A 20,176-nucleotide genomic window follows, 5' to 3' on the forward strand; every position below is an offset into this window, starting at 1 on the left:
AAACCTTATTGTTTGAAAAGGTTAGCTTTTTACTTCTTTGCATATTTATGCCCTGTGGCTTCTATGCCCAGCATTTGTCTTGAGGTGTCTTTACCACTTGGAAGAATTATGATACTTGGTAAATTCGACATGTGGCACGAATTCCATTTAAGGGTTGTAATTAGGTAGGAAGAAGAAAAGCTATAGAAGTAGCAGGCGGAAGAAAACCTGGGAAGATTGATTATTTCTTTGACATATCTTCTTGTAGAGTAACTTCAGCATGGATAGGTTTTAAACTACTAATAAAATTGTGCGCACACATTAACATAATAGGAGTACAGTTATGTAACCAAAGCATATCTGTAATTACCAACCATCTCCAGTGAAACCAAGAAAACCAGTTAGGCACCTTAGGCATTTGTGAAAACTTATCTATGATATGGTGGATATTGTCCAACTGAACTTGAACAGTCTGAGAGAAATCAGACAAATTAAAACAACCCATTCCTGGGGACTGTTCACATCCCATATGTTCTTTTAACAGTAAATAGTCTGTGGTTGTAAGATTTTGGAGCGCTACAATTTGCACTTCTCCTAATTCTTGGTTGAGTTCCAACAGTATAGATCCAGTCAAATTTGTTGTTTTACTGTATGCACAGGCCAGCTTAGATATCTCCTTCTTCATTAGCATGGCAAGTCCAGGAGCTGGTGGGATGAGTGCATCTACACCTGTGGCAGTGCGTGGATCTTTGTTGGGGTTTGTTTTTTTTTTGCTGATCATCTTCTGTCATGAGTCTTCCCGAGAGTGCTGATGTTGGAAGTTCTTTTTCATATCGTATCTTAGTTCATTTTCAGGGTAGCCCAATTAGGCTTTGATCCTCTGTATAAACACAAACAGACCCTTTGCCTACACTTTTATATGCCCTTTATATCATTGTGTAGAACTCATTGGAGGTCACCACACAGGAACTGCTTTTTTTTTTTTTTTAAATAATAAATCTTGATAATGAATTAAAAATTAACCATGCTCTAGAACAGTGTTGTCAAGTGCAAATATAATGCAAATCACATATGTCATTTAAAATTTTCTGGTAGCTCCTTTTTAAAAAGTAAAAAGAAGTTTAACTAATTGTGATTATTATTTTATTTAATCTAACATTCAGTATATTATCATTTCACTATGTATTCAATATTTTTTAAAGTAATGAGATAATTTAAAAGAATTTTCATTTTCAAAAATATCTCAATTAAACACACTCTATTATTGCTCTACCTCATCTTCTTTCAGCCTTCATTCTCCAGAAACACAAAATTCAAGTCCTCACATACTCTTTTTTAAAAAGAAATTCATTAAGCCTTTTTTCTCAATTAATCAAATAATCACATAAATCTTCACAATCCAGTGTTTTAGAATTACATATCTTAATTCAGACTAGCCACAACCCGAGTGTTCAATAGCTGCATGTTGCTATCAGGTACACCCACTCGGAGAGGACCCCGGTAGAACTTGCAAACTAATCTCTAATATCAGCACATCAGTGTTTGCCTGGGGCCAGCGTAAAAGAACAGATGAACTGCAAAGGGGCATAAGGAAACTTTTGGGTATTCTCTATTGATTATCGTGGGGGTTTCATGGATGTGAAATTCATTTAATTTCACAATTTAAATGGATGCAGCTTGTTATGCTTAAATTATACTTGGTAAGTTCACTTTTTTTAAAAACAGTCAGCCAGACAGACAATAAAGATGAAAAGATTGTTCAGCATATATCAAAACATTAAAGACTCTCAATAGAGCTGTCCCTCTGTTGGTACTGACTTTCATTCCCTTCAGAGAGAACCAGTTCCATCCTGCCCTGACAGTATCATCAATTTTAATTTATTTGGTAATTTGGTAGCTGGCAAGTTGTATGGGATTGTCTCAATTTATATTTATTTAACAATAAATGGGGTTTTTCATGTTTATTGAACATTTTCATTTTCCCAAGTTATGTCTAGGTTTGTTCATATACTCATGATGTCTATAGTAAATGTCTACAAGAAAGAAAGACAGGAAGGAAGGAAGGAAGGAAGGAAGGAAGGAAGGAAGGGAGGAAGGGAGGGAGGAAGGGAAGAAAAAAGATTCCCATAGCATCTATTTACTTAAGCATTTATAAGAACCTAAAGTATGTGTGACCCTACATATAACATTTACAGGACATATGAAACTGATAAAAACACTGCTTCAAGCTTAGAGTCAATCTCTCTCTTTCTATCTCTCTCACATACACACATGCACACACGCACAAGTACTGAAAGAAACAAGTAGGTTAATATTACCACAAATCACCTAATAAAGGGTTAAGTAATGCAAACCAAGTGGTGATTTGTTTATTTCTCTAATAAATAAGCACTGATGCATGCTGAGTATACTCACATGCACGCTTTGAGTCTGTGTCCCCAATCTTCTCTACTCCTGTCACCACTTCCCTCAACATCCCAACATGTGAGAAAACGTGTCTGACCCTTTTAGAGGTGATTGGCAGTTTTGGAACTCTCCTGGGTTGTGTTTCCTCATAATATCCATTTCTCCACATGGTTGTCGTTTCAGCAAATTGAAACCCCAGCCCTCACTAAATGACCATCTTAATATTCTTGAAGAGTCTATCCGGAGGCTGCTGCCCCTCCCACCTCTAGAAAAACTCAAAAATGAGGGCGAGACGGACAAGGACAAGAAGCACATTAGCGTGCGTGGTGCTGAGGCCTGAGTGGAAACAGGGTCGGCAGCAGGCCTGGCTCTCGCACCTCACCTGACACTCATGCTCGCGTTTGACTTCAGTTTCTCTATGAACGATCCATGGACGCCCTGGGAAAGCTGCTGAGGACCGTGATGTGGGACAACGTGAAAGCAGACTGTCAGGAAATGTTTAATGTGAGTCAGACCACCGCTCAGAGTCCCATATTCCCTGATCTGTGCTCCCTCCACAGGGAGAGTCAGTCCAGCCTGACCCACTTGACCCACCAGGTAGGGTGTGTCCACTTCAGAACTGCGTGGGGAGGTGAGTACCCTGCTACAGAAAAGGCAGAGAGAGAGCAGGCATGAGAGAGTGAGAATGAGTGAATATGAAGAATACTAAGGAAAGGACATTTGCTCTTTGACCAACAGCTTTTCCGAATGTGGCTTGTTTCACAAAAAGAGTAGGAAAGAGAAAGAGCCTTCCAGATCACTGCCAAAGTGCTGGCGAATGATGCTGAGGTGAGGACTCCCCTGAAATGGGGAGATGTCATTGCCTCTAGCAACAGGGGTCTCTGAGGCCTCAGGATCCAAAATCCCTGCACGACGGATCTCGGGTCCCAGAATGCCGTGCCTCCCAGAGACCCACCGGAGAGGCGCCTCCTGGCCCCAGAGCGCCCCAAGCACGCTAGGATGAGCTGTCAGCTGTCTCTGCAGGCTTGCTTGCTCACTCTCCCATTGCCCTTAAAGGGAAGGCTCAAGCTTCATTTTCATTCTAAGCACCTGTAGGGAAAAATCAGACACTTAATATCCAGTGTTGGGAATATCCTGGGATATCATGAAGCCACTGTGAGGACCTCCTTTGTCTTGCAGACACCAGAGAACTTTAAAATCGGCTCCATCCTCGGCCTCTTGGCCCCTCACTCCTGCGACACTCTGCCCACCATCCGTCAGACAGCTGCGAGCTCAGCTCTCGGTCTGTTCTGTATAATAGGTGAAGGAAAGCTGAGAAACCCACAAATGAAGAGATGACATTTATTTTCTTTTGTTCTCTGTTTGTCTTCTGTATATCTGTTTTTTTCCCTTCCTTCTTCTTTCCTCCCTCCCTCTCTCCCTCTTTGTCTGTCTGTCTGTCTCTGCCCACCTCTCTCTCTCCAGTTCAGCCATTTCTGCATGTTAATACTTAATTATGCCATGGAATTCATCTCTCTCTTGAAAATTTTTCCCTCAGTGGCTCTGTTTTTTAAAAGAAAGATAACATCCAAGCATCATAAAGGTCCATTAAGCAGGTAAAATGTTTTGAAAGTGTCCAGTTGAAATTGCTGAGCAGTTAGGCACATTGGCAATGTTTTCTCTACCCATGGTTTTCTTCAGGAGAAAATTGTACTGTATTATGGTGCTAAGTGACTTCAAGATTTTTTAAGAGAGAACTTTGTGGAGGTTTTTCCAGTTTCCATAACAGGATCTCTGTCTGCTCTCCAAGTACATGTGAATAACTGTGAATATCAGTAAATGTAAGGAATTTTAAAGCCTCCATCTCAGGCTGAATCCAGTAATCAGAACCTTCTGTCCAGGTTAAATCAGCAGGTGTTTCCCTGAGGCCAGCCCCACACTGTGTGTGCACAGTTCTCTGGAGAGTAGGTGTAGACGGGAACACCCGATCTAGGTCTCATGGTGTCTCGCCTATGTTCTGATCTTCATTCTTTTGGGTACTCAGAAAATATTTATGTGTTAAGCACTGTTCTGATGTTGGGGACACACAAATCTAAGATCCATATTTTTAAAAGTGTGTTAAGCCTAAACGTGGGATTGGTTGGGGATAGTCAGTCGATATGGAAAATACTATTTGGCAGAACCAGAAAGGGAACAAAAGTCTCCTGAAATATAGGAAGGTAATTCATTAGGATATATGCTTCTACCAAGCCAGAAAAAGATAACAAATTAAGGAAGTAAGAACTAAGGGATCATTCCAGTAAAAAGAAGACATGTGCCAGAAAGGGACCTCACAAAGTAAGGAATTTTAATCGTTATTGTTTTACCTCATCTTCTTTTAGTCTTCAAAAACACAAAATTCAAGCCCTCACATACTCTTCTTTAAAAAGAAATTCAGTAAGTCTTTTTTCTTGATTAATCAAATAAGCATGGTAGAGACAAAGAATATGATTATTAAACACCTGCTATACACAAGTAACTCGTGTGATACTAAATTAAATACTCACGGCTGTTGCTCAGTCAATTTAGAGATGAGGGATCTGACATTAGAAATATACCAGTAGCTTAGTCGGCAGAAAGGAGTGGCACAGCTTGGGCCCCAGGTCTCTGACCCCAGTCTGTACGTGCTGTTGGGTTAGTTGCTCACTGCAGAAGGCAACTCCAACAGAGACAGCAGTACAGCAGAGTAGGAAGAGCTTGGGAGTTGCATCAAGACAGACTAGAGTTCAAATTGCAAATCTCCTGTTTTTAGCTACTGCGTGGCTGTTGCCAAATGGCTTCACATCTTTCTGCCTCAGCTTTTTCATCTGCAATTAAGAGAAGAGTCTATCTCTGTGAACTCATGAGAAATAAATGAGATCATTGTATGCAGAGTATTTAGCATGATGCCCAGCACATGGTAACTATTCAATATGTGTTTGCTCTCAAGTTCACCATCTTATCAGGCAGCCGAATTAATGGCACATCAAAATATAGCCAATCTCTTGAATCTCTATCAAGACCAAGATCAAGAGGTCTTTGAACTCTTAGATTTACGTGTCCCTTTCTTGATTTTAGGCATTTGGCTAGAAGTGGAAAGGCTGCATTGTTTGCAGGAAGGGCTGCAATATGCTAATGAGCAGGTCCACATCAAGATTTCTTCTAAAATAGCAAAGGTAATAAATACAGAGGACTGACCAAGGGATGCAAATATGATTCTGGTTTGATTTCCAGGTAAGCTGTGTATTTCCCATTATGAGGGAAAGCAACAGTTAAGTCATTCAAGCCAAACGGAAGACCTTTGTTCTGTCTTTTATTAACTCTTGGTACTTGTGGCCAGTCTACACCTGCTACTGATCATTTCAGACTCTGGGGAAACCTTGTAAACCAAGTGGTCCTCTCCAGATAGTGTGAGCCAAATAAATGTGGTTTCACATAGTTATAATGGAGAAAAATAAAGTCAAATAAGGGAATTGAGAGTCAGATTCAGAAAACAAGCAGGAGTGAAACTTTAGAGAAAACCAATCTGAAAGAGAGAACATGGATACATCTGGAAAAGAACATTCCAGGGAGAGAGGAAACAGCAAGTGCTAAGGCCCTGAGATGGGGAAAGAAGTGGGAGATCCAAGAGATAGCCCAGGGCTGCTTCATGTACCTTCCATGCCTTGTTAAGAACCTTGGATTTTACTTGAATTGAAATCAAAAGTCAGCAGGTAAGTTTTCAAAATAGTCAGGGCGACTATATACAATTGTGCCAGTTGTGAAATGCACAAGAGCATCCTGATGGGGGGATGACATCATTCCCAATATAGACATTATAGATTTATATGTGCATTTTGCCAGCTATCCAAAGATGGCAGTAAAGGGTCCAACTAAGTCAATCCTTATGACAACATACTTACAAAGAGAAATGGACTCTCTTTTTTTAGCTAATTATTTTTTATTGAAGGGTAGTTGACACACAGTATTACATTACATTAGATTCAGGTGTACAACACAGTGATTCAACATTTATATACATGATAATTCTAGGTACCAGCTATCACCATACCAAGTTGTTACAATATTTTGACTATATTCCTGATGCTATACATTACATCTCGGTTACTTATTTATTTTACAATTGGAAGTGAGTACTTTTTTTTTTTTTGTGAGGGCATCTCTCGTATTTATTGATCAAATGGTTGTTAAAACAATAAAATTCTGTATAGGGGAGTCAATGCTCAATGCACAATCATTAATCCACCCCAAGCCTAATTTTCATCAGTCTCCAATCTTCTGAAGCATAACGAACAAGTTCTTACATGGAGAACAAATTCTTACATAGTGAATAAGTCACATGGTGAACATTACAAGGGCAGTCATCACAGAAACTTTCGGTTTTGCTCCTGCATTATGAACTATAAACAGTCAGTTCAAATATGAATACCCATTTGATTTTTATACTTGATTTATATGTGAATACCACATTTCTCTCTTTATTGTTATTATTTTTAATAAAATGCTGAAGTGGTAGGTAGAGACAAGATAAAGGTAGAAAACATAGTTTAGTGTTGTAAGAGAGCAAATGTAGATAATCAGGTGTGTGCCTATAGACTATGTGTTAATCCAAGCTAGACAAGGGCAATAAAACATCCACGTATGCAGAAGATTTCTCTCAGAACAGGGGGGGTGAGGTTCTAAGCCTCACCTCTGTTGATCCCCAATTTCTCACCTGATGGCCCCCCTGCGACTGTGCCTGTCTTAGGTTGTTCCTCCCTTGAGGAATCTTACCCGTCTCTGGCTAACCAGTCATCTTCCGGGGCCATACAGGGAAATGTAAAGTTGGTAAGTGAGACAGAAGCCTTATTGTTTGAAAAGGCTAGCTTTTTACTTCTTTGCATATTTATGCCCTGTGGCTTCTATGCCCAGCATTTGTCTTGAGGTATCTTTACCACTTGGAAGAATTATGATACTCGGTAAATTTGATATGAGGCATGAATTCTATTTAAGGGTTGTAATTAGGAAGGAAGAAGAAAAGCTATAGAAGTAGCAGGCAGAAGAAACCATGGGAAGATTGATTATTTCTTTGACATATCTTCTTGAAGAGTAACTTCAGCATGTATAGGTTTTAAGCTACTACTTAAATTGCGCACACACATAAACATAATAAGAGTATAGTTACATAACCAAAGCATACCTGTAATTACCAGCCATCTCCAGTGAAACCAAGAAAACCAGTTAGGCACCTTAGGCATTTGTGAAAACTTATCTATGATATGATGGATATTGTCCAACTGAGCTTGAACAGTCTGAGAGAAATCAGACAAATTAAAACAACCCATTCCTGGGGACTGTTCACATCCCATATGTTCTTTTAACAGTAAATAGTCTGTAGTTGTAAGATTTTGGAGCGCTACAATTTGCACTTCTCCTAATTCTTGGTTGAGTTCCAACAGTATAGATCCAGTCAAATTTGTTGTTTTACTGTATGCACACGCCAGCTTAGATATCTCCTTCTTCATTCCCATGGCAAGTCCAGGAACTGGTGGAATGAGTGCACCTACAGCTGTAGCACTGCGTTGATCTTTGTTGGGGTTTTTTGATGATCATCTTCTGGCATGAGTCTTCCAGAGAGTGCTGATGTTGGAAGTTCTTTTTCATATCGTATCTTAGTTCATTTTCAGGGTAGCCCAATTAGGCTTTGATCCTCTGTATAAACACAAACAGACCCTTTGCCTACACTTTTATATGCCCTTTATACCCTTGTGTAGAACTCATTGGAGGTCACCACACAGGAACTGCCTTTTTTTGTTGTTTTTTTTGGTATCATTAATCTACACTTACATGACGAATATTATGTTTACTAGGCTCTCCCCTATACCAGGTCCCCCCTATAAACCCCTTTACAGTCACTGTCCATCAGCATAGCAAAATGTTGTAGAATCACTACTTGCCTTCTCTGTGTTTTACAGCCCTCCCCTTTCTCCCACCCCCCCATGCATGCTAATCTTAATACCTCACTTCTTCTCCCCCCACTTACCCACCCATCCTCCCCAGTCCCTTTCCCTTTGGTACCTGTTAGTCCATTCTTGAGTTCTGTGATTCTGCTGCTGTTTTGTTCCTTCAGTTTTTCCTTTGTTCTTATATTCCACAGATGAGTGAAATCATTTGGTATTTCTCTTTCTCCGCTTGGCTTGTTTCACTGAGCATAATACCCTCCAGCTCCATCCATGTTGCTGCAAATGGTAGGATTTGTCCTTTTCTTATGGCTGAGTAGTATTCCATTGTGTATATGTACCACCTCTTCTTTATCCATTCATCCGTAGATGGACATTTAGGTTGTTTCCAATTCTTAGCTATTGTAAATAGTGCTGCGATAAACATAGGGGTGCATTGCTCTTTCTCATACTTGATTGCTACATTCTTAGGGTAAATTCCTAGGAGTGCAATTCCTGGGTCAAATGGTAAGTCTGTTTTGAGCATTTTGATGTACCTCCATACTGCTTTCCACAATGGTTGAACTAACTTACATTCCCACCAGCAGTGTAGGAGGGTTCCCCTTTCTCCACAGCCTCACCAACATTTGTTGTTGTTTGTCTTTTGGATGGCAGCCATCCTTACTGGTGTGAGGTGATACCTCATTGTAGTTTTAATTTGCATTTCTCTGATAATTAGCGATGTGGAGCATCTTTTCATGTGTCTGTTGGCCATCTGTATTTCTTTTTTGGAGAACCGTCTGTTCAGTTCCTCTGCCCATTTTTTAATTGGGTTATTTGTTTTTGTTTGTTGAGGCGTGTGAGCTCTTTATATATTCTGGACGTCAAGCCTTTATCAGATGTGTCATTTTCAAATATATTCTCCCATACTGTAGGGTTCCTTTTTGTTCTATTGATGGTGTCTTTGCTGTACAGAAGCTTTTCAGCTTAATATAGTCCCACTTGTTCATTTTTGCTGTTGTTTTCCTTGCCCGGGGAGATATGTTCAAGAAGAGGTCACTCATGTTTATGTCTAAGAGGTTTTTGTCTATGTTTTCTTCCAAGAGTTTAATGGTTTCATGACTTACATTCAGGTCTTTGATCCATTTTGAGTTGACTTTTGTATATGGGGTTAGACAATGGTCCAGTTTCATTCTCCTACATGTAGCTGTCCAGTTTTGCCAGCACCATCTGTTGAAGAGACTGTCATTTCACCATTGTATGTCCATGGCTCCTTTATCAAATATTAATTGACCATATATATCTGGGTTAATGTCTGGATTCTCAAGACTGTTCCATTGGTCTGTGGCTCTGCTCTTGTGCCAGTACCAAATTGTCTTGATTACTATGGCTTTATAGTAGAGCTTGAAGTTGGGGAGTGAGATCCCCCCTACTTTATTCTTCTTTCTCAGGATTGCTTTGGCTATTCGTGGTCTTTCGTGTTCCCATATGAATTTTTGAATTATTTGTTACAGTTCATTGAAGAATGTTGCTGGTGGTTTCATAGGGATTACATCAAATCTGTATAATGCTTTGGGCAGAATGGCCATTTTGACGATATTAATTCTTCCTAACCACAAGCATGGGATGAGTTTCCATTTGTTAGTGTCCTCTTTAATTTCTCTTAAGAGTGACTTGTAGTTTTCAGAGTATAAGTCTTTCACTTCTTTGGTTAGGTTTATTCCTAGGTATTTTATTTTTTTTGATGCAATTGTGAATGGAGTTGTTTTCCTGATTTCTCTTTCTGTTGGTTCATTGCTAGTGTATAGGAAAGCCACAGATTTCTGTGTGTTAATTTTGTATCCTGCAAATTTGCTGTATTCCGATATCAGTTCTAGTAGTTTTGGGGTGGAGTCTTTAGGGTTTTTTATGTACAGTATCATGTCATCTGCAAATAGTGACAGTTTAACTTCTTCTTTACCAATCTGGATTCCTTGTATTTCTTTGTTTTGTCTGATTGCCATGGCTAATACCTCCAGTATTATGTTAAATAACAGTGGGGAGAGTGGGCATCCCTGTCTAGTTCCCGATCTCAGAGGAAATGCTTTCAGCTTCTCGCTGTTCAATATAATGTTGGCTGTGGGTTTATCATAGATGGCCTTTATTATGTTGAGGTACTTGCCCTCTATTCCCATTTTGCTGAGAGTTTTTATCATGAATGGATGTTGAACTTTGTCAAATGCTTTTTCAGCATCTATGGAGATGATCATGTGGTTTTTGTCTTTCTTTTTGTTGATGTGGTGGATGATGTTGATGGACTTTCGAATGTTGTACCATTCTTGCATCCCTGGGATGAATCCCACTTGGTCATGGTGTATGATCCTTTTGATGTATTTTTGAATTCGGTTTGCTAATATTTTGTTGAATATTTTTGCATCTATGTTCATCAGGTATATTGGTCTGTCGTTTTCTTTTTTTGTGGGGTCTTTGCCTGGTTTTGGTATTAGGGTGATGTTAGCTTCATAGAATGAGTTTGTGAGTATCCCCTCCTCTATTTTTTGGAAAACCTTAAGGAGAATGGGTATTATATCTTCCCTGTATGTCTGATAAGATTCCAAGGTAAATCCATCTGGCCCGGGGGTTTTGTTCTTTGGTAGTTTTTTGATTACTGCTTCAATTTCATTGCTGGTAATTGGTCTGTTTAGATTTTCTGTTTCTTTCTGGGTCAGTCTTGGAAGGTTGTATTTTTCTAGGAAGTTGTCCATTTCTCCTAGGTTTCCCAGCTTGTTAGCATATAGGTTTTCATAGTATTCTCTAATAATTCTTTGTATTTCTGTGGGCTCCGTCATGATTTTTCCTTTCTCGTTTCTGATACTGTTGATTTGTGTTGACTCTCTTTTCCTCTTAATAAGTCTCGCTAGAGGCTTATCTATTTTGTTTATTTTCTCGAAGAACCAGCTCTTGGTTTCATTGATTTTTGCTATTGTTTTATTCTTCTCAATTTTATTTATTTCTTCTTTGATCTTTATTATGTCCCTCCTTCTGCTGACCTTAGGCCTCATTTGTTCTTCTTTTTCCAATTTCGATAATTGTGACATTAGACCATTCATTTGGGCTTGTTCTTCCTTTTTTAAATATGCTTGGATTGCTATATACTTTCCTCTTAAGACTGCTTTTGCTGTGTCCCACAGAAGTTGGGGCTTAGTGTTGTTGTCATTTGTTTCCATATATTGATGGATCTCCATTTTGATTTGGTCATTGATCCATTGATTATTTAGGAGCATGTTGTTAATCCTCCATGTGTTTGTGAGCCTTTTTGCTTTCTTTGTACAGTTTATTTCTAGTATTATGCCTTTGTGGTCTGAAAAGTTGATTGGTAGGATTTCAATCTTTTGGAATTTACTGAGGTTCTTTTTCTGGCCTAGTATGTGGTCTATTCTGGAGAATGTTCCATGTGCACTTGAGAAGAATGTGTATCCTGTTGCTTTTGGATGTAGAGTTCTATAGATGTCTATTAGGTCCATCTGCTCTCCTGTGTTGTTCAGTGCTTCTGTGTCCTTACTTATTTATCCTTTGGGGTGAGTGGTGTGTTGAAGTCTCCTAGAATGAATGCATTGCAGTCTATTTCCCCCTTTAGTTCTGTTAGTATTGTTTCACATATGCTGGGGCTCCTGTGTTGGGTACATATATATTTAGAATGGTTATATCCTCTTGTTGGACTAAGCCCTTTATCATTATGTAGTGTCCTTCTTTATCTCTTGTTACTTTCTTTGTTTTGAAGTCTATTTTGTCTGATATTAGTACTGCAACCCCTGCTTTCTTCTCGCTGTTGTTTGCCTGAAATATGTTTTTCCATCCCTTGACTTTTAGTCTGTACATGTCTTTGGGTTTGAGGTGAGTTTCTTGTAAGCAGCATATAGATGGGTCTCGCTTTTTTATCCATTCTATTATTCTGTGTCTTTTGATTGGTGCATTCAGTCCATTAACATTTAGGGTGACTATTGAAAGATATGTACTTATTGCCATTGCAGGCTTTAAATTCGTGGTTACCAAAGGTTCAAGGTTAGCCTCTTTAGTATCTTACTGCCTAACTTAGCTCACTTTTTGAGCTGTTATATACACTTTCTGGAGATTCTTTTCTTATCTCCCTTCTTATTCCTCCTCCTTGATTCTTCATATGTTGGGTGTTTTGTGCTGTGCTCTTTCTAGGAGTGCTCCCATCTAGAACAGTCCCTGTAAGATGTTCTGTAGAGGTGGTTTGTGGGAAGCAAATTCCCTCAGCTTTTGTTTGTCTGGGAATTGTTTAATCCCACCATCATATTTGAATGATAGTTGTGCTGGATACAGTATCCTTGGTTCAAGGCCCTTCTGTTTCATTGTATTAAATGTATCATGCCATTCTCTTCTGGCCTGTAGGGTTTCTGTCGAGAAGTCTGATGTTAGCCTGATGGGTTTTCCTTTATAGGTGACCTTTTTCTCTCTAGCTGCCTTTAAAACTCTTTCCTTGTCCTTGATCTTTGCCATTTTAATTATTATGTGTCTTGGTGTTGTCCTCCTTGGATCCTTTCTGTTGGGGGTTCTGTGTATTTCCGTGGTCTGTTCGATTATTTCTTCCCCCAGTTTGGGGAAGTTTTCAGCAATTATTTCTTCTAAGATACTTTCCATCTCTTTTCCTCTCTCTTCTTCTTCTGGAACCCCTATAATACGGATATAGTTCCTTTTGGATTGGTCACACCGTTCTCTTAATATTGTTTCATTCCTGGAGATCCTTTTGTCTCTCTCTATGTCAGCTTCTATGCGTTCCTGTTCTCTGGTTTCAGTTCCATCAATGGCCTCTTGCATCCTATCCATTCTGCTTATAAACCCTTCCAGAGTTTGTTTCATTTCTGCAATCTCCTTTCTGGCATCTGTGATCTCCCTCCAGCCTTCATCCCATTTCTCTTGCGTATTTCTCTGCATCTCTGTCAGCATGTTTATGATTCTTATTTTGAATTCTTTGTCAGGAAGACTGGTTAGGTCTGTCTCCTTCTCTGTGTTGTCTCTGTGATCTTTGTCTGCCTGTAGCTTTGCCTTTTCATGGTGATAGGAATAGTTTGCAGAGCTGGGACGAGTGATGGCTGGAAGAACTTCCCGTCTTGTTGGTTTCTGGCCCTCCTCTCCTGGGAGAACAGTGACCTCTAGTGGCTTGTGCTGGGCAGCTGCACATAGACAGGGTTTCTGCTTCCTGCCCGGCTGCTACGGAGTTTATCTCCGCTGTTGCTGTGGGCATGGCCTGGCTCGGGCCTCTGCTCCAATGTGGTGGAGTCGCGTTGGAGCAGGAGCGGCCGGGAGGCTATTTATCTCCGTAAGGGGCCTCCCTGCTCCCTGCAGCCCAGGGGTTAGGGTGCCCAGAGATCCCCGGATTCCCTACCTCTGGATTAAGTGTCCCGCCCTGCCCCTTTAAGACTTCCAAAAAGCACCTGCCAAAACAAAATAACGACCACAAAAAACAAAAAATAATTTTTTTAATTAAAAAAAATTAAAATAAAAATAAAAAATGGCCCCTCGTTTTTCTTTATTATCTGGTGCCAGCCTCAGGCATCTCCTCACCGGTCTTGCTGCCCTGTTTCCCTAGTATTGGGGTCCCTACCCCTTTAAGACTTCCAAAAAGCGCTCGCCAAAACAAAACAGCAAAAAAAAAAATGGCCGCTCACTTTTCTTATGTCCTCCGGTACCCGCTCACTGTTCTTGCTGCCCAGTTTCCCTAGTATCCAGGGCCCCCCGCGCATGCACTGTGTCTGCGCTCTGGTCCGGATGGCTGGGGCTGGGTGTTCGGCAGTCCTGGGCTCCGTCTCCCTCCCGCTCTGCCTGCTCTTCTCCCGCTGGGAGCTGGGGGGAGGGGCGCTCGGGTCCCGCGGGGCCGGGGCTTGTATCTTACCCCCTTCTCGAGGCGCTGGGTTCTCTCAGGTGTGGATGTGGTCTGGATATTGTCCTGTGTCCTCTGGTCTTTATTCTAGGAAGGGTTGTCTTTGTTATATTTTCATAGATATATGTGGTTTTGGGAGGAGATTTCCGCTGCTCTACTCACGCCGCCATCTTGGCTCCCTTTCTCTGAGAAATGAACTCTCTTAAGGACAGGGCACCTTTTCCTGATTTGTAAAAACCCATTAAGGGCTAGTTGTGGTTCTGCAAGAATAATAATAATCAGACTATATTTCTGAAGGGTCATCTGACTGGTGTGTTGAAACTAGAATATAGACTAACAAGAGTAAAATTAGTGAGGTAAGTTTGGAAGAAACTACAAGAATTCAGGTGACAGATTAGGTAGCTTGGTCTAAGGTAAGAGCAGCAGAAATGAGAAAATGATCAGAATGTGGGAAAGAAACCAGTTGGGGGACAAGGAGGGAATATGTCAAATGCCTAAGAAAACATTTGATGTATGATAGGTGCTCAAAAACATGAGTTTCCTTCCCGCCTCTCTTCCTAAACCAATGTCCATTCCAATGTGAGAAAAAGACAGATAGCAATTCAGTGTGGACTCCAAGCAGGTATTTGGTGTTACATAAAACAGATGTAATAGTCTGTCTTTTGATCCTGGACCAACGATGGCTCAGAAACTGGCTGGAACATGTAATTATTTATGAAAGGAGCTCATTTCCTCTCAAGAATGCTCTACCAAACATCATCAGGCCATTTGATGCTGGTGGAAGATGGTTGTGAATAGAAATATTTTAATACCTACAAACTCATAACTATGACCATATTGCTTTGTTAAAGCCACAGAAAATGTTCCTGGAATTAATTTAAATCACCAACTTTACACTGCCTTGCCTGCATTTTCATCAACACACACACACACACATATACACACTCACACACTACCAACCAAATATTCTGTGTTAAGTCTTATACTTAGACACTAAATTGCAATTTTTTTACTTTCTTACCTTTTTATTGACTAATCCTAATATAGAAACACAGAAGAGCAAAAGACAGGGCACACAATTCATACTCTCTATAGATACTGTGAGACACCTGCTATTTAGCATGAAACTTAGTACATGGTGATATATTTTTTTCAAGCCTTAGCTGTTCTTTGGCAGACACAAGACATATTTTCTATGATATATGAAATGTATGTGAAAGTGCTCTATAACATATAACATTCTATATAAACATTATGTGTATTTTTTCCCTTATGAAATATACTATAACTTTAGGTTTGGAAAGGAAATTGCCTCAGCAGACTTTCAATAAACATGAAATGATAAAAGGCAACTCTAGGAAAAGATTGCTTAGAGTTCAAAGGTTATGTCTGTGTCCTATTTTAGTATTTTCTCTATAGTTCCTATGGCCCCAGTCATATGCTAACTGTCATATGGAAATCTCACTGGTTTCTAGTATCCTAAATCAAACAATAACAGCACATTGTAGGTGACCAGATATGAAATGAGGTGGTTGATACCATGAGTCTTTCTGGATGCATTCTCAGATTGTCAGTAAACTCATCCCCAGTGAAGAAATTCTAATGTTCCTGGAGGAAACCCTGGATGGTCTGGGGAGCCTCAACCCCAAGTGTGCAAAGGCCTGTGGCATATGGATGATCACAGCCCTTAAGGAGCAGGGAGCTGCTTTGGAACATCAGGTGAACTGATAGCCAGTTTGACAACTGAGCAGAATTCTAAGACTTCTGAAATGCCAGGTCAGTCACCACATCTCAGTTTGTCCTCTGATGGTCACCAAGCAAGAGCTTGTGCAGCCTCAAGAGCCTCAGCAGAGACCCAAGTTGTGTATTACCAACCAAACTCTGCTGAGTGCCTGTCTCAGCCTGACTCAGTGGCCTCTCTAGTCTGTAAGCATAAAAACTTTCTGTTTGCCTTTGGCCAGAGGAAGCAGCTCTGAACCAAGGGCACTAGGATGATGGAAGCCTGGCTTCTTAGCCAGGATGTGAGGATGAGAATGGCCATGTGGGTGTCTCTGAGATGGCCACGGAGGGCTGGTAGAGTTTCTAATCCCACTGCCACTCTTCATGTTGCTCTTCTACACATCCTAGGGTTTAGTTTCTGGTAAGGAAGGTTGTCACTGAGGAATTGACTAAGGGGGAAGTCCTCAACCCTTCCTCCCAACTGGAGAGTTATGCAGAGTGAACAGGATTCAAATTTAGGAAGCTCGGTTAAAAGCCCCAAATGGAGATATTCTATCCTCTCTCTTAGAGTCAGAAACAGAATTCAGGCAATTAAAAACATTAAGAAGAAAAGAATCTTTAACTCATTGAAGACATCTCAAGGGGAATAGGAGAAAGACTTTATGGCCCCCATATCACAGAGTCCACCACCCTAAATTAAAGAATTCTCAAAAGCATGACTTTTAGAAATGATCTCTGTGCTAATTGCTTACCAATGAGTCTTTTCCAAAATACATATTGAGTTCATAGTATGTGGCAGGCATTGGGCTAAGGCATGGGAGAATCAAAGGTTAATAAATTTCGAATGGCCATGTATTGGTGTTTAGCATAAAAGGGGAATTGTTCACACAATAGGTAAAGGCCTACCATAGAGATGTAAATCCTCTCCAAGCATCATTGAAATGGGGCTCTGTGGTAATCATGTTTGCTGGATATTTACAATTACAGAATCACAATTCAGAAGAAACGTTATAATTAACCTAAAAACTTCTACCAAAAATAAGTGAGGGAAATATCCATTAGAAGCAGTTACCTTAGCATAAAAACACGCCCGCCATGCCAAAAATCCAAACATGTATTTCATTCCCTACCTCCCACAGATTGGCATCCAAATTCAGAAAGGCATTGTCCAGCGCCCTCTAGGATCCGCCTTCATCTTTTCCATCAAGTTATTTTCCTTTTATCCCCTCATTCTCTCTATGCTCCAAAGCAGACTGTTCTCCTAACCCCGAGATCTTTCCTGCATTTGGCTGTGCCCATGTTCTTATGCTGCTTTTTTAACACAGATTTTATTTTCTTAGAGCATTTTAGGTTTACAACAAAATTGAGCAGGAGATGCAGAGTTCCCATTTTCCCCCTGACCCCTCTCCCCCACTGTCAATATCCCCCACCAGAGTGGTACATTTGTTACAATCGATGAACCTACATTGACACATCAAATCATCACCCAAAGCCCATAGTTTACATTAGGGTTCACTCTTGGTGTTGGCAAATGCATAATGACATGTATCCACAACTGTAGCATCATACAGAATCGTTTCACTGCTCAAAAATCCACTGTGCTCCATCTGTTCTCATGCTTTTGATTTTCCTTCTTTAAATGCATTATTCTTTCTGATGAGGACAGCTTTTCCCACCATCTCCACCTTACCTTCTGAAATTGCTCTATGTCCTTCTTGACCCAAACCAGATGTCCCTCCAAAGCGACCTGTTACTTCTGGATTCTGCTCTCAGCCTTGTATACCTCTTGTACACAGTTTGCCAAGTATGGCCTGTGTGCAGGCCTTTGGGTACATGGCTAATATCTTTTATTAGACCACTCATTCCTTTTGAGAAATGGCTACATCTTATTCATCTTTGGTAAATTCCCCACAGTACCTAGCACAACACCCAGCTTAATGCAACCTTTCACTAAATATTCACTAAGTTGATTTAAGAATAAATATCCAATTCATCAATAATTCTCTTAAGAGATAGGTTACATGTAGAATAGATTTTAAAATAGATTTTTTAACATTATTTATAATGCATCAATCACCCATATATAATGTGCTGACTGTACATGTTCTAAGTCATTTATGTAGAGGGAAAATGGCAACTTAGTGTTTTATTTTGGCTTTTTTGTTTTTAGCTGTTGGAGGTCTTGAGCATAATCTACCATCACATGCCAGTCCTCAGACAAAAGGAGGAAAGTTTTCAGTGTATGCTGGGAGCTATCTCCCAGATAGCCAGCTTTCACATGGATGCAGTTGTGGCCAACTTCTTACAAAAGCCACTGCCCTTTGACAGGTAGAGTCTAACTGAATGGGTCCCTTCTCCCAGAAAAGGCTACTTTGCAAGACGTTGGGGAAGAATTTGTGGTTTGAGACAAAGAGAGCAAACAAAGGTTAAAAACATCTCACCTGAATAATAATTTCAAAATTGGTGTTTGAGTCACAAGTAGTGTTTTTCATAAACATACCCTCATTGAATGATGAGATTTCTTTTTAATACACCACAGGAATAAAGGAATATTAAAAAGTGAGTATTTCTCCTCTTTCCAGTTGCCTAGAATACACCTATATCCACCTTAATGAACATTAAGAAACCTCACTAACCCAAGGCCAGAATACTGGGTTGTTAAATAAAACATCCTTATTATCCCCAAGCATGTCAGTATGTTCATCTGTCCTTGGAATTTTGAAATTTTGATTTCATTATGTGGTTTTAGAATGGAACAGATGGAAAACTCCTGTTCCTAGGAGTTGTGCCTTATCAGCTTCCTGCCTTACTACCCCCTAGGGACACAAAGACACTGTGGAAGTCTCTGGCTGAGAATCCAGCCTCCAGTGGCAAGCTCCTGCGAGCCTTAATAAACAAACTTGAGAATGAACTAGAAGATGACCTAGCTGGGCTGGATACAATTTCTGTGAGTTGGATAGCCCATCACAGGCCCAGCATTGTTCCCCACTCTATGGTGTGTCCCCACCTGGAGCTTGGTGATGTAGCATTATCACACTTTTTCCCACCTTCATGCCCTGATCTTAAATTGACTCTACTTTATGTTGTATAAATATGGCAGTAATTTTGTCTGTGGCTGATCACTTCTAGAAGAAAATTTCTCATCAGCCTCCCAAGAATTCTGTGTATCTGTATTTCCAAATTAATCTTCAAGATATCCAAAGCACCCCTTGTTAAAAAACCCCAATTACCTGACTGGTGTCCCCTGGAATTTGGAGTCACCCAACATGGCAGTCCTGAGCAAGAAACACAATCTGAGTTGGGAAGTTTCCAGATAAACAAACCCTCTCTCTTCCATGTGTTTTTACCATGAGGATGGTCAACTTGGAAAGCAGTCATTTGGGGAGAAAACAAACTTGAAGATCAGCCCAGGAAGATGGAAGAAAGGTGCCTGCCTGACCACAAGGTCCTTTGTCCCCTCAGGTGGCCTGTGCTGTATATGAAGTGGTATTGGGCACCTCTGTCACAAGCTTGTACCCGGAGCTCTTTACTCTTCTCCTGAAGCTAGTCAGCTGCACACTGGGCCAGAAGATGCCCACTTCTACCTGGAGCCACAGGCAGCTGGTGATGCAACGGGGAGAGGCTGCAGATTGCAGACCCCTGCAGGTAAGCGGCCAGGCAGGGAGGGCCTTCAAAGCTGTCCCAAACCCTAGACTCCATTAGAGGGACTGTGGAAGTCAAGGCCTGAGCCTCCTGGCATGGCCTCAACTACCCACGAAGAAACAAGGCTCAGCTGTTCTTAAGCCGGTAGCCCCTCTTGCCTGAGCCAATGCCCAGGGTAGTTGCCCAGAATGGTCACATGATAGTGAAGAGAGCAGCTATTTCTTCTTCCCCAGTGGACCAGCTCTATTTCCTTTGTTTTCTTTCACTGAGACATTTCAAGGAAACCTGGAATTCTGTGATTCCCAAGGCCACCAGGGAAAGAAGGAAAATAAACCTACATGCCATATTTCATCACATCTGAGACTTCACCAATGGAAGGAAGCAGAATGATTTATTTAAAGCAAATTTATTATTTCATGGAACATTAAGAAAGAAAAAAAAAACTCCCATTTAAGCTGTGAATCAGTGTTTTCTTACAGTTTTAAATTTTCATGATGTATTTATCTGAAGAGCTGTTTTGTCCTGTCATATTGCTCTGTTTCCCATCCTTCAGCATACCTTTGTTTTCAAATATCAAATCAACCTTTTTAAAGAAGACATTTTAAATAGCTGTTAGTCTCAACACATGTAG

The 20,176-nt window shown here is 40.5% G+C and overlaps 1 protein-coding gene across 1 annotated transcript in view; it reads left to right on the top strand.

Annotated features, from left to right (window-relative positions):
* The window catches only part of MROH2B (maestro heat like repeat family member 2B), a 67,840-nt gene that overhangs the window by 39,209 nt on the left and 8,455 nt on the right, over positions 1 to 20,176 (top strand). The window contains 10 exon segments of the mRNA XM_036910937.2: positions 2,569 to 2,704; positions 2,797 to 2,889; positions 3,124 to 3,213; positions 3,565 to 3,685; positions 5,461 to 5,558; positions 15,751 to 15,903; positions 18,074 to 18,231; positions 18,724 to 18,850; positions 19,366 to 19,514; positions 19,516 to 19,548. Coding sequence (XP_036766832.2) covers positions 2,569 to 2,704; positions 2,797 to 2,889; positions 3,124 to 3,213; positions 3,565 to 3,685; positions 5,461 to 5,558; positions 15,751 to 15,903; positions 18,074 to 18,231; positions 18,724 to 18,850; positions 19,366 to 19,514; positions 19,516 to 19,548 — 1,158 coding nt within the window.

The sequence above is a fragment of the Manis pentadactyla genome, chromosome 2 (assembly GCF_030020395.1).
Source record: "Manis pentadactyla isolate mManPen7 chromosome 2, mManPen7.hap1, whole genome shotgun sequence".
Classification (NCBI taxonomy): Eukaryota; Metazoa; Chordata; class Mammalia; order Pholidota; family Manidae; genus Manis; species Manis pentadactyla.